General features: G+C 41.6%; 1 protein-coding gene across 2 annotated transcripts in view; it reads left to right on the forward strand.

Moving 5' to 3' along the window:
* Nucleotides 1-12,868, forward strand: part of LOC141100865 (gamma-aminobutyric acid receptor subunit rho-1) — a 145,077-nt gene extending 132,209 nt beyond the window's left edge. For both annotated transcript variants that reach the window (XM_073589580.1, XM_073589579.1), the window contains exons 5-10: nucleotides 144-367; nucleotides 4,117-4,199; nucleotides 5,500-5,640; nucleotides 6,773-6,925; nucleotides 7,029-7,225; nucleotides 12,117-12,868. In XM_073589580.1, coding sequence (XP_073445681.1) covers nucleotides 144-367; nucleotides 4,117-4,199; nucleotides 5,500-5,640; nucleotides 6,773-6,925; nucleotides 7,029-7,225; nucleotides 12,117-12,401 — 1,083 coding nt within the window. In that variant the 3' untranslated portion in view covers nucleotides 12,402-12,868. The remainder of the gene's footprint in view (nucleotides 1-143; nucleotides 368-4,116; nucleotides 4,200-5,499; nucleotides 5,641-6,772; nucleotides 6,926-7,028; nucleotides 7,226-12,116) is intronic.
* Nucleotides 12,869-14,496: the final 1,628 nt, after the last annotated feature.

Genomic DNA, 14,496 nt, shown 5'->3' on the forward strand with positions numbered 1-14,496 from the left:
TATCAGGTTGCAGATGACAATCTGTCCGCCAATACGGAAAAGAAACAGCCGATGAGCGGCTGGGAGTGGCTACTGTGATATGCTGCCATTAATGGGTTTTGTGTGATGTTCACTAGTTTGTTCTCACAATTTTTATTTTCCAGGATTTCACAATGACTTTGTACCTTAGACACTACTGGAAAGATGAGAGACTGTCCTTTCCTAGCACCACCAACCAAAGTATGACCTTTGATGGGAGATTGGTAAAAAAGATTTGGGTACCGGACATGTTCTTTGTCCATTCAAAAAGATCCTTTATCCATGACACCACAACAGACAATATAATGCTGCGGGTACAGCCTAATGGGAAGGTGCTGTACAGTTTAAGGTAACTGTTCACACTTTTATGTTTGTAGGGACATCACCCAGGCTTACAACAATGGAGAAGGTTGATTAAAACTGTCACATTTTTAGACAGTGTAAATGGAGACTTAATAGTATTAATGTAAATCAGATTTATCATATATGCATTGGCTGGATGATAAATTATGGCGTATCTTTAACCCCTTACTAACATATGATTGGAGCTAGCTCATATGATCATTATGTCGCTCCGTCAGTCCCCATGACATGATTGCGAAATGCTGATGGATTACAATGGCAGCCAGGGGCCGGCTGAAAATCCCCAAGGCTGCTATGTGGGTATATCTGTGAAGCCCAGCCACAAGCAGAGCTTCATAGGAAGCCATCATTTTATTTATATACTGCAATACTGAAATACTGCAGTACATAGAACAAATGATTAAAGGGTCATAGAGGGAGAATAAAAAATAAAAGTGACAGGATATATATATTTTATATATTTCAATATCCTTTAACTTTGTTATATTATTTATATATAATATATTATATATATATAAGATCAGCCCTTTTTCCCCTCTTTGAAATAAAAAAACTAGTTTTGCATTTCTATGTCTGTTAAAGACATACATAAAAGATTTAAAAAAAAAAACACCAGAATTGCTGAATTGCTGTTTTTCAGTAGTTGCATTTCCTCTAAAAAATGCAATAAAAGTAATCAAACACTGTACACCAAAATAGTACTAATGAAGACTTCAACGTGCCATGCAAAAAGCAAGTTCTTATGCTGTGCCACTGATGGAAAAATACTGTATGAAAGTTAAGAATCTCCATAAACAAAAATTTTTTAGCAAATTTCTGATTTTTTTTTTCCATAGCGTAAGTTGATAGTGGTGTAACCATACTGATCTGGAGAATCACAGGTTATTTTTACGGCACAATGAATGCTTTTTCACCATGTCACCGTAATGGAACTTTTTCTCAGTTTTCGAGTAATAATAAATAATAAATCTTTATTTATATAGCGCCAACATAGCGCTTTTTGCATAGTAAAATGAATATTACAACTTGTTTCACAAAAAAACAAGCCCTCATATGGCTATGTCTATGGGACAAAAAATTGGGTCTAGCAATGCTGGTTTAAAGGGAATCTGTCACCTCATTTTTGGCTTATGAGATGCGGCCAGCGCCATTAGGGGCTTATCTACAGCATTCTGTAATGCTCTAGATAAGCCCCCGATGTAACCTGAAAGATAAGATAAACAAGTTATATTATACTCACCCGGGGGGTGCGCGGTCCAGTCCGGTCCGATGAGTGTCGCGGTCTGTGTCCGGCGCCTCCCATCTTCTAGCGATGACGTCCTTCTCCTTACTTCTGCCACGGCTCCTGCTCAGACGTACTATATGTGCCCTGTTGAGGGCAGAGTAAAGTACTGCAGTGCGCAGGCCCCGGGAAAGGTCAGAAAGGTCCGACGCCTGCGCACTGCAGTACTTTACTCTGCCCTCAACAGTGCACGTAAAGTACGCCTGCGCAGGAGCCGCGGCAGAAGGAGGAGGACGTCATCACTAGAAGATGGGAGGCGCCCGACCGGACTCCCGGGTGAGTATAATCTAACTCGGTTTTCTTATCTTTCAGGTTACATCGGGGGCCTATCTACAGCATTACAGAATGCTGTAGATAAGCCCCTGATGGCAGTGACTGCATCTCATATGCCAAAAATGAGGTAGGTGACAGATTCCTTTTAAATGACACAGTGCATGCTGTTACACGACTGCCAATCGGTTATATACAATTCGCGGTCACTTACAGGCCTGTTTAGACAGAACAAACGTTACTATGATCTTTCTGTCCCCATACAGAATCATGTTATCAACAGCACATAACTTGTTTACATGGGACAATGTTCTGCAGAGAGCGAGGATTTTGAAGCTAACTTAAAAATCATCACACCCAATGAGAGAGCACTTTGATTGCTCGTTGGATGTTTGCTGATCTGTGTAGACATGTCAATAGTTGGGAACGAGTGTTCCAATGATCATTCATTCTGTGATTATTGGCTTGTCTAAAATGCCATATTTTTACATCACCTTTCACTTAACTCCCTTTGTGCCAAAGATTGGAATATTTTTTTTTTAAGAACAGTATGGCATATTAGACTACTCCCCTTTCATGTGAAGCTAAATTTATTTTGTGCAAAATCATGCCCCCCATCGTAAGTGTTTAAAACACATAACAAATGTGATACAAGGCATGTAAGACCATCTTATAGTGTAAATTGTGTCCAAATTGTGGAGACGTTAGCATAGTAAATCTCCCCCATGTTTATATGTTGCTAGTTGTAGGGCCTTGGTTTACATTATCCCCCCTTTTTTTGCCTTTTCCATTATTCCATTTTCACGCTATGCCTAAGGATCATTATGTGCTACCGACACAGTACTACAGTGACATCTTGTGGTGAAATACTGTTATACATGAGTTCTAGGTTTACACAGGTTTCTCGTCTGTGCTTTATCTACATTTACTATTTTTTACCAATTTTTAAGGTGCAAGTAGGTAGGACCTATAAGTGTAGAAGAATAAATGCTAATGGCAAAAATTTCCAGCACCGTAGAAAAAAGTTAAGTTAAAAAAATAGCAATTATTGTAAAGCTCACTAAATTTAAAAATATGGAAAAAAAAATAAGACTTGGGAGAGAAAAAGAGGAGTAAATTAACACATCTGAAGCTGACACATTTTGGACTAAGTTGGGTTCCCCCTCTTGCTCCCTGGTTTTATCTTTTTTATTGCATATATTTTTAAATGAAGTACGTTTTGCAATAAATGTGATTTTTTTTTTTACTTAATGCTTTTTCTACGGTGCTGGACATTTTCCCTTCTCTTTTCTGGATTATTCGGCTAAAAAATATAGTTGGTGCATTGTAAAAGTCTTGTTCTGAATCTACTGGTATGCTTGACTTATTCCTCAATATAATTATCACATACAAAAATACATGCGCCATGAATGTAGTAATGTGATTTAATGGGGGTCTTAGAGTTATACCCAAAGTGCACATTGGCCTCACCTTATTCTGCCATAAGTGGCTTGGCCCTTATAGGGTTCGACGTCCCTGCATAGCAGTATTAACCTTGAAGTGTTAAATTGGCCCCACTGTTGTGCCCTCCTTTACTTGCACCACATCTTTATGTCCTATAGTGTGCGGCTGAGCAAAAACTCAGATGAAGCCACAGTATGTTGTCCCAATGGTCTATTTGACTTATAACAGGACACCAAAATGTAACATGACATTTACCTACTGTAGATACTGCATTATGCCTCAGAAGTTAGAGGTTGTCCGAGCATTTAATATTGGTGATCTAGCCTTAAAAGATTATCCAGGACTTTAATATTGATGGCCGATCCTTAGGATAAGGTATCAAAGTCGGATCGGTGGGGTGCGATAAATGGTGCCCCTGCCAATCAGCAGTTCCTGGTGTCGGCCGTACCTGCTCAGTTTCGGCGCTGCACAGCTCTGTCGACGGAATAATGGCCATGGCTGGGTCCTGCACATCCGACCCCTATTGATTTGAATAGCGGGCACTACAATGAATAGGGGATGGTAGCTGGTATATGGCAGTATTACTAAACAGTGAGACAGATCTGTTCCAATAAGAGCTGATCAGTGATCAAGAAAGGTATCAATAAAATATGCCCAGACAACCCCTTTAATGTCCAACAGTTTGGAAAAATATAATTGTATGATTTTTGGAGCGTATTAAAGTATATTGTTTCCCTTAGGGTGACAGTTACAGCCATGTGTAATATGGACTTCAGTCGATTTCCCCTTGACACGCAGTCCTGTTCCTTGGAGATTGAAAGCTGTAAGCATCGAATTTTACTTTTTTCTATGTCCCTTAATAAAGATATCTTATAAAGTTTCTGTTGGACTCTATATTATTACATGATGGTTTCCCACCAGTGCTTTTTAGACAATAAGGGTAACAGAAAAAATCCACATGAGAAATGGAAGAGATAGATGTTTTGCCAAACACATTTCATTTTTTGGTATATAATTTCGTGCCACAATAAAATGTATAAGTGGAATAAGAAAACCCGTCCGGTCTCCTAAAGCTTTTCAGTGGCGTCCATGACCTTTAAGTCCTTTACTCGAATAATACAATAATGTTTTATTACTTTGAGTTGGGGTAAACCGGCGCCAAACTGCTCTGACTCCTGCCTGCCGTCTGTGTCCCAACTCCCTTGTTGATAGAAATGACAGCCGACTCAGCTGGCAAATACTCAGAAAGAAGCTCTGCTTATTAGCCAGCCAAGTCTTCATTCTGGAAGATATCTTCTGTTACTGTGCATATGTCCTCTGACCCCGCTACACAACCCACCAATGCACCGTGACTCCACCAAGGGATGGGGACAATTCAGACTCGGCAAATGCCACCACTTTCCATCTATTAACTTCCATTGTTGCAGTTAGAATTGCTTCACCATCTTCTGTACTCTGCATATAACTGGAAATTAAAAATAATTTTTGCCTGTGTTGTTACTGGAGTTGGTGCAAATTGATTTGTAGTATCCTGTTCATTGGCCACATTACTAATCTGTGACCGATGGATTGGAGCCCTGAAAACCACCTCTTACCTATCTGATGGCAACTACAGCTCTTCCTTTGATCAGTCGGCCTAGCGGGCATCACATGTGTATTACACCACAATGATTATGGTGCACCAAGCCATTACTAGAAGAGTCAGGGATGCTTCCAAGTGGTGCAGACAGGACAGCATGGGATCGCAGCTCCTGCTTTCTGTGAGGTAAAACATGTTTATAAGCAAGCAGTAAATGTTAAGGATCAGCTGTGACCCTATGCTGTAAGGTCTGTATACTCTTTAGTGTCCTCCTCTACCCAGGAGCTGTAGTATGATCAGACCATGTTCCTGTAGGGTCAGACTCAGCCATTACACAGTACACAGCAGGGACACATTTATAAGATTATCTCAGCACAGGAACATTTTATTTATAACATCCAATTGCGAAACTTATTATTCCATGATGTATTGATTGAAATTTACTTTGTTTGTGGTACAAACACCAGCTTCCTGGGAAAATGTCTTGAGTATTTTCTAGACAGACTATATACTGAACTGAAATTTTTTACTCTTGTATTCTTAGACGCCTACACAGAAGATGACCTTATGCTTTACTGGAAGAATGGTAATGAATCCTTAAAAACAGATGAAAGGATTTCTCTATCACAATTTCTTATCCAGGAGTTTCACACAACCACGCGACTCGCCTTTTATAGTAGCACAGGTAATGGAGTAGTAACAATCTGGTGAATTAATGAAAAACTTTTCTAGTATTCATCCTGTGAATTTATGATGACAGAATACATGTAACCTTCAGAAAATAAGTATCGCTTACAATTTGCTATACTTTTCAGCTCAAAAACACTGGGATAAATTTGTTAAGATGTTTTCTAATTTTTAGCATAGAGTGGGTGGGAGGGCACTCACCATATCTCCACTTGCAGAGCAGACACCGGAAGGTGACTGACAGGACCTGGGAGGATGCCACGGTCAGGTGATCATCACCATGGTCTGGCTTAAAAAGCTTGTCTAGAGAGTCAGTGTGTTGCGTTTTGGGAAAGGAGGTACTCCCACGTGGCTCCAGGAGGAGCTGAAGATGTTGTGTGCTACCTGTGAGTGAATCCTGCAGGGAAAGGACTCTTTTGGACTGTATCATTGCTTTGTTTTACTGCTACACCAGAAAGGCTGTTTATTTTGCTAAAACCAGCAGGTGATCTGCTACCAAAACCGTTCCTGTGTCTACCTTGTGAAGCAGCTGAGACCGTCAACCCCTCACAACGTGCACACAGTTTTTAAAGGAACAAAACGGAGGTTGTTCCAAACATCTTGAAGAACCACAGATTTTCTGTGGCTGTAGGCTTGCACAAATCCTTCAGTCTCTTCATGCCATGCTGACTCAATGATTTCGAAATCCGCGCTCTGTAAGGGCCATATTATTACTTTGAGGACTCCTTGTTCTCCTTTATGCAGACTGTAGTTCTTAACGACATTGGCTATATGGTTGAGGTCATTGTCCTACTGCAGAAAAAATGTGGAGCCAATCAGATATCTCCTTGATGGCATTGCATGATGGAAGTATCTCCCTGTATTTGTCATCATTGAGGACAACACAAAATGGCAACATTGAGCACAGTAGATTGCAGTGGTGGAAATTTAGTGCTGCAGCAAATGAAAGACACATCAGCCCGATTCATGAAAGACACAAAGTCTTTGCACAATGCAGAGCTTAAAAAAATGTTGGTTTTGCTGGAATGGGGGCATGACGCCACAGCTCTTCTAATTTATCTCCAGTTTTGATGAACCTGGGCTATTATGAAATTGCCTGATTTTTTTTTTAATTATTTTTTTATACACAGGATGGTACAATCGCTTGTACATTAACTTCACATTGAGACGGCACATCTTTTTCTTCCTTCTACAAACTTATTTTCCGGCGATTCTAATGGTCATGCTTTCCTGGGTCTCTTTTTGGATAGATCGCAGAGCAGTCCCTGCCAGAGTTCCTCTGGGTAAGACTGAATCCTATTTTTTTTTTTTTTATAACTTACAAATGATACCAGACCATAGTGAGCATTCTGTGAACCTAACAAATGCGTTGTGTCCTTTCTACAGGTATAACCACAGTGCTGACTATGTCCACCATCATTACTGGTGTCAATGCCTCTATGCCTCGCGTGTCATACATCAAAGCTGTGGACATTTACTTATGGGTCAGTTTTGTGTTTGTTTTTCTATCGGTGCTGGAGTATGCTGCGGTGAATTACCTGACTACAGTGCAAGAAAGAAAAGAAAGAAAACTAAGGGAAAAGGTAAACTGACAACAAAACAAAGGTGATAAAAATGGTGATGGTAAAAAAAAAGTTGTACAAGGTAAGGCCCCATTCACATGTCTGCGTTTGCAGTACGTGTGGCACCCAATTTCTCCACGGATACCACAAGTACCCATTATAATCTATAGTGCTATACATAATTTATATCTGTGCAAACTGCGCAGAGACATGTCCACTTTGTACCGGCTGCATGGATGACAAGGCCCAATATAAGTCTATGGGTTTATGTAATGGGGTTTTTTCAAATTCTATAATGGGTAAAACTGAAAGTGTTTGTAAAAACAAGCATCTTTGCAATTTACCTCCTTAAAAAGCCCTTCCGTTTTTGTTACCTTGCTTTCTGGCCACTGTTGCCAGTGTCCTGAGCAAGGAGCGCAGTGGTTCCAAGCTCTTGGCTAAAGATCCAGCCAGCTTCAGTTTCTCCGATGTTGCTACAACAAGAAAGCTCAATTTCCAAAACTCTTGCAACAAAGTATCCACAAACCTTAACATATATACAGTATACTGCATACCTGGTCAACTAATAGACCCTTATAATCTCACCTGGACATACATCTGTGGACAATGTTTGTCCAAAGATGTGCCCTATGATGATTCTGACATTCTTCTTTGCATTGCTCACATATATTGCCATGTAGACATATCAGCTATAGAGGCTGGTGCCGAGTGGGGACACAACCTTGGGACACAGAGGCTTGGGAAGTGCTTTGTCAGTCCCAGAGCACTTAATCCCTCATTTGCTTATGATCTTAAACACTAAATACTCAGAAATACAGCAACAGATAAAAGATATAAAGGTGAAGATAGATTTAGCTTTTTAAAGCCCCCGTCACACACAGCTATCTTACTAGCGAGATCGCTGCTGAGTCACAAGTTTTGTTACGCAATAGCGATCAAACCAGCGAGATCGCTGTGTGTGACACTAACCAGCGACCAGCTCCCCTGCCGGGTATCGCTGATCGTCCTGGAATGGCCAGGACATTTTTTTGATCGCTGGTCTCCCGCTGGCCAGCACGCATCGCTGCGTGTGGCAGGCAGGAGACCAGCGATCAGCAAGCTGGCGCTGGTAACTAAGGTACACATCGGTTTCTAAGCGGCGCGCAGCACTTAAAAACCCGATGTGTATCTTAGTTACCAGCGCGCTGGTGCAGGGAGATGGTAACCAAGGTACACATCGGGTTTCGAAGTGCCGCGCGCTGCCTAGAAACCCGATGTGTACCTTGGTTACCAGCTCCCTGCACCAGCGCACTGGTAGCTAAGGTACACAGTGAGTAACTAAGCGTCGTTTGTTACCCGCGTGTCGCTGGTGCTGATCGCTGGTGAAGTTGCCTGTTTGGCAGCTCACCAGCGATCATGTAGCGACACACCAGCGATCCTGACAAGGTCATATCGTTGTCGAGATCGCTGGTGCGTCGCTATGTGTGACGGGGCCCTAAGACCTGCTGTGGAGACACAAGGGTGAGTGGATGCTTTCATCCTTGAGCCTGGCTGTCTATAGAAATTACAGCATGGGCCAGGGCTTGTCCTACTGAACATCCATATTCCTTCCCCGAGGGCTAAGTATTACTCAGACAACACAGGGTGAGGATAACACACTGCAGTAATACTGTATTTTATTGGATCATCAACAGTCAATAACCTATAACAGTGGCTTCTGAAAGAATTCACCCCTTGACTTTTTACCTATTTTGTTACATTATAACCTGTGTGTGATGCATCAGCATTAAATAGTCTAAATTGGTGACGTAAAGAGAGAAAAATATAGGCATAAATTTAATTTATGGGATCAAATAACTAAAAATTGCCATGTGCATGTGTATTCACCACTTATCTTCATAAGTCACATACTTAGTCAAAGGAAGGTCACCTGTGTGTAATCTACTGTAAGTGTGACATGGTCTGTCAGTACATACACACATCTTCTGAAAGGCCACAGAGGCTGCAACACCATAAAGGAAGAGGCACCACTAACCAAACAAGACCAAGGAAATCTCCAAACAAGTCAGCGACAAAGTTATTGAGAAGTACAAGTCAGGGTTGGGTTATTTAAAATTATTGCAATCTCTGATAATAGCACCATCAAATCCATTATCATCAAATAGAAAGAATATGGTACCACAACAAACCTACCAAGAGAGGGCCGACCACCAAAACTCTCAGCTCAGGCAAGGTGGGCATTAATCAGTGAGGCAACACAGAGACCAAAAGGTAACCCTGAAGGAGATGCAGAGTTCCCAAGCAAGACTGGAGTATCTGTCCATGTGACCACAATAAGCTATAATCTCTATAGAGGTGGAATTTATGTAAGAGTAGTCAGAAAAAAGCCTTTACTTACGCACAAAAATTGTAAGGCTCGTTTTGTACCTTAATCCAATTGAGAATCTATGGTCAGACTTGAAGATTGTCATCTAACTTGAAGGAGCTGGAGCAGTTTTGCCTTGAGAAATGGTCAAAAATCCCACTGGCAAGATGTGGAAAACTCATTAGCCAAAGCAACTTGCAGCTGTAATTGCCGCAAAAGGAGACTCTACAAAGTACTGACTTTAGGGGGTGAATAGTTATGCACCCTGAAATTTTCAGCTATTTTGTCCTATTTTCTATTTGCTTCGCAATAAAAAAAAAAGCAAATGTTCACAGTTGTAGGCATGTTCTTTACATGAACTGATGCAAATCCTCAAAAAAAACCCCTGAAATTCCAGGTTATGCGGCAACAAAACATGAAAAATGCCAAGGGAGTGAATACTTTTGCAAACCAATGTAGTACAGTCCCAGCAAGTACACAAGATGGTGCAAATTACAGTCTCACCCTTCCGCTGGCTTGCCGGGGATTAAATCATCTGCAACTTTGGGGCTTCCAGGGACAACTACACCAACCAGTAGCCCCTCCGATTTTAGTGGGCACCCACTGAGATGAGGTAGCAGCAAGCTTAGGAAGCGGACAGCGTACAGTGAGGTATGTGGCTAGGAGGTGGCCTGATTGTCCCAACCTGGGTTCTCCAGACGTCTTTGTAGGTTCAGGGAAGGGCAGTGGAACAGATCTGTATTCCACCAGTTAGGAGTCATGGTTCCTCAGCTGATGTCCTGTAGACTCTCTCTGGAAACAGAAGTGGACCCCTTTTATATTCTACAGCTCCCATTCAGGGTATTCTTCCACGGGAAAGTGGGTAAGTGGGGGGGGGGGGGAGATAATCCCCCATTGTTCAATTAACCTGCATATTTGTCCTCCAAGGGGTGTAGACTAGTATACCGCAGTGGGCTGATACAATACGTAATCAGCAGGCAGTCGACAGATTAACATACAACAAGAGTCAACGTTCAGGCTCATATGAAACAATAGCTCATGTTGAATGACCTACTGAACAAAGGAACAATACATCTGGAATAATTAAGAATAATTCACCCCCTCACCAGGCTAGGCTGACCCTGTCGTCACACCTGCATGCACATATATGGAATCTGATGGGTTGATCTTGCTGACACACTCCCTGTGAGGCCCATTGATATGAAGTCTGTGTATTTGCCTACATGTGCTCTACCTTGACAGGAACCCTCCTTTTACAAATTGTTGTGTTTGTGACTTATGGTGCAGGCGATATTTTTCTTGACAGTATGCTTTCTATGTTTTGACCTATTAAGTCTATATGATTTCTGGATTTTTGTTGTTAGTTCAAAACTTCAGGGCTGTTTACTGTTACTGCACTGTGTAAGTTATTACAATTTATATATTTCAATAAAATATGAGAAGCTAATAGTGCTTTTTAAGAAAACAGCATGTAATCTGATTTGGCCATGCTAAGGGCTTCCCGATCTTTGGAGTGTGTGAGGAAACCGGAGAAGCCGGGGAAAACACATGCAAAAATGGGGAGAACATACAAACTCCTTGCAGATGTTGTCCTGTCCTGTGACTTCACAGTAGGCTAGGGCTGCACTCTCTCCCCGCAGCATTCATCACCCCTCCTTGAACAGAATGTCATCAAGGGGCAGTGCTGCAGTTACTCACTACTTTCTTGCATCACTGCCCTGCACTGAAGTCATCCTCGATCCTGGGTGATGGACACTCTGGGAGATGCGAGTGCAGTACCTACACTCTGCTTCTATCTCCGCCACCATTGTAGCTTCTGTGCATGAAGACGTCGTCAAGAGGCGGAGATAGAAGCAGTAAATGACACTAGTACTGCCCCACAGTTTCTAGCACTGCCTCTCAAACGAGTCACCAGCAGAGGTTGGTGATAGAAGCAATGAGTTATAACAGCTTCACCCATAATGACAATTTGTTTCAGGGCAGTGCTAAAAACTGTCGGACGGCACTGGTGTCACTAACTGCTCCCTGAAGACTTCTTTCACAGAAGCTATGGTGGCAACAGAAGCAGAGAGTGGGCACTGCACGCGACTCTGTCACAGCGTCCATCACCGAGGATCCGAGACGTCTTGTCAGTGATGCAAGCAACCAGTGAGTAACTGCAGCACTGCCCTCTGTGACATCCTGTTCCAGGAAGGGCGATGGTCGCTGTGGTGAGTGAAGCCCCAGCCTCCTGTGACGTCACAGGACAGGACAACATCTGCAAGAAGCTTATATGTTTTCCCAATGATTGCATGGGTTTCCACTGGGTATTATGGTTTCCTTCCACACTCCAAAGACATACTGACAGGGAATTTAGATTGTAATACCCAATGGGGACAATGATTATCGGTTTTGTAAAGCGCTGTGTAATTAATGGTACCATATAAGCGAGTAAAATAAATACCCCCACACCCCAATTAGCAGCTCCATATGCTGACACTGGCCATTAATTTGAAATATAATACATAACAGTTTTCAAGGTAAATGTTGGTGGCTCTACCAATTATGCACTTTTATTTTTCTCTTAAGCTCCCATGTACATGTGGGGTACCGCGGGTGATGATGGACAGCAGCTACAGTGATGGTGAAGTAAACAATCTCGGTGGGTTTGTGTCTGAAAATGGTGAAAATGAAGATCGCATCATGGTACAACTAGCACTCAACACAGAGCGAAACTCAAACAGAAGGAAGAGCCAACGGCCCTCGTACGTTAGTATGCGGATTGACACACATGCGATTGACAAGTATTCACGAATAGTTTTTCCTGCAGCTTATATTCTATTCAATCTTATCTACTGGTTAATTTTCTCCTAAAAGCCTCTGATTTGCCAATGAACTATACCAGAGGACTATGGGCAGGAAACCCTACAAGCATAAGTTTGCTAACATAACAGGCTCATTTTTATATATTGTTATTCATTAATAATTCACTTTTGTTTTGTTTTAACAACACATCTGTACTGTATCTTGTGTCCACGCGACCAGGCTTTTTTTATGTAAATTGACATTTCTTCAATTTTTTTTCTACTATTGTTAGCCAATATACCAATATGAAGACACCTGTAGAAGGTCGTATTTGTACAGTAGACACTTGTGTTACTAGGTTTGTGCCCCTGCATACTTTGTATGCCAACTGATTCTACAATGAACACGCACAGTAATGGTGTAACTGTACTGGTTTGGAAGGAGGATGAAGGGAGTTTGCATAGTTTAATGATTAGCAGGTAACCCCCTAGAATCTTGTTCTGGGTAAATCCTTTAATAAAGTTAAGTTTACTTCATATATGCGTTTGTGTTATTGGATAGGGCATTATGCAAGTAAAATGTTACAGTGGTGCTCTAGTTCCATCAAACATAGATTTGAATCAGGGAAAGCTATGCAAACTTCTAATATTGTCAACAGATTTAGTGCGTAAAACAATTTACCATAAAACCTGATTTGAATATTATGCAAAGTACTAGTCAGAAACGTTATTGGAACGTGAACATTGTAGATTAAAACTTATAAAGGATTAAAAACACACATGTGACATGCACAAATGTGAACACGTCGATCAGACAATGCTCACACCACCCACTAACTGAGATACAACAAGAAAACACAGAATAACAGATTTGCAAAAATACTCTGCAATAAAAAATGGCAGTAATCAGCAGGTGCGGGATAACAAATACAGGGTATTTAGTCGATACTTTTTTTGCGCAAAAAAATGTACACCAAGCTGCTCCACCACGTCAAGGTAAGTGGATTTGCCCTGACTTCCATACCAATGATCCCTTTAATAGAACCCTGGAGTGAGAATCAGAGCGCTGAGGGATTTACCATAACTTCCATACCGGAGATCCCTTTAAGAAAGCCTGGGATGAGAACCAGAGCGCTGGATGGATTTGCCCTGACTTGCATACCAATGATCCCTTTAATAGAATCCTGGGGTCAGAATCAGAGCGCTGAGGGATTTGCCCTAACTTCCATACAGGAGATCCCTTCATGATAGCCTGGGGTCAGTACCAGAGCATTTGAAGGCACACGCCCTCCAGGAAGAAGCATCACGCGAAACGCGCGTCGGGGGTGCCACGGCTCTTTGGGAGGTATGACACTGGACATTCAGCTGCCATTTTCTATTTATATTTTCAATCTGCCCCTTACATCAATACCTTTACTATATCACTTGAATTGCATTGAGGATATATTGATATTGGGGCAATCATTTTCTTTAGGCAATCAGGCTGGGTGTTTTTGAGTATACATGGATATAATATGCTTCCTTATTGCTACCAGATATAATATATGTATATTCATGCACTATGCACTTTATTTGTAGGCCTTTTTCGGCTGTCTGATATACTTGTATGTGGGCAGATATCCTCTATATGACTTTTTGTGAGCAATATAAATAACAGTCTATTGATCTGATAATACATTGTGTGATCTTTATATATGCAAGCCTTTCAGGCTGTTTTGATATGTTTATCTATGAATGTTGCCCATATTTGTAAGGCTGATGTACTCTTGGTTTCCTTATATGATGAATTGACTATTTGGAAGTTGCTATTTCATTAGGCGTTTTGTGATTTTTGATTGCAATGATCCCTTTAATAGAACCCTGGGGTCAGAATCAGAGTACTGAGGGAATTGCCCTAGCTTCTGTACAGGAGATCCCTTTAAGAGAGCCTGGGGTCAGTACCACAGCATTTGAAGGCAATTGCCCTGACTTCCATACCAGGGATCCCTTTAAGAGAGGACTAGGGTAAAGACCAAAGCACTGGATGGATTTGCCCTGCCTTCCATTCTGGAGATCCCTTTAAGAAAGGCCTGGGGTCAGTACCAAAATGCTGAGTGGATTTGCCCCAACTTGCATACCATTGATCCACGGGAGGGGGGCATTCATTTCTGTCATGCGCTCTGTGT

Source organism: Dendrobates tinctorius, unplaced genomic scaffold (genome assembly GCF_039654945.1).
Source record: "Dendrobates tinctorius isolate UK_male_01 unplaced genomic scaffold, ASM3965494v1 ptg000111l, whole genome shotgun sequence".
NCBI classification, from domain to species: domain Eukaryota; kingdom Metazoa; phylum Chordata; class Amphibia; order Anura; family Dendrobatidae; genus Dendrobates; species Dendrobates tinctorius.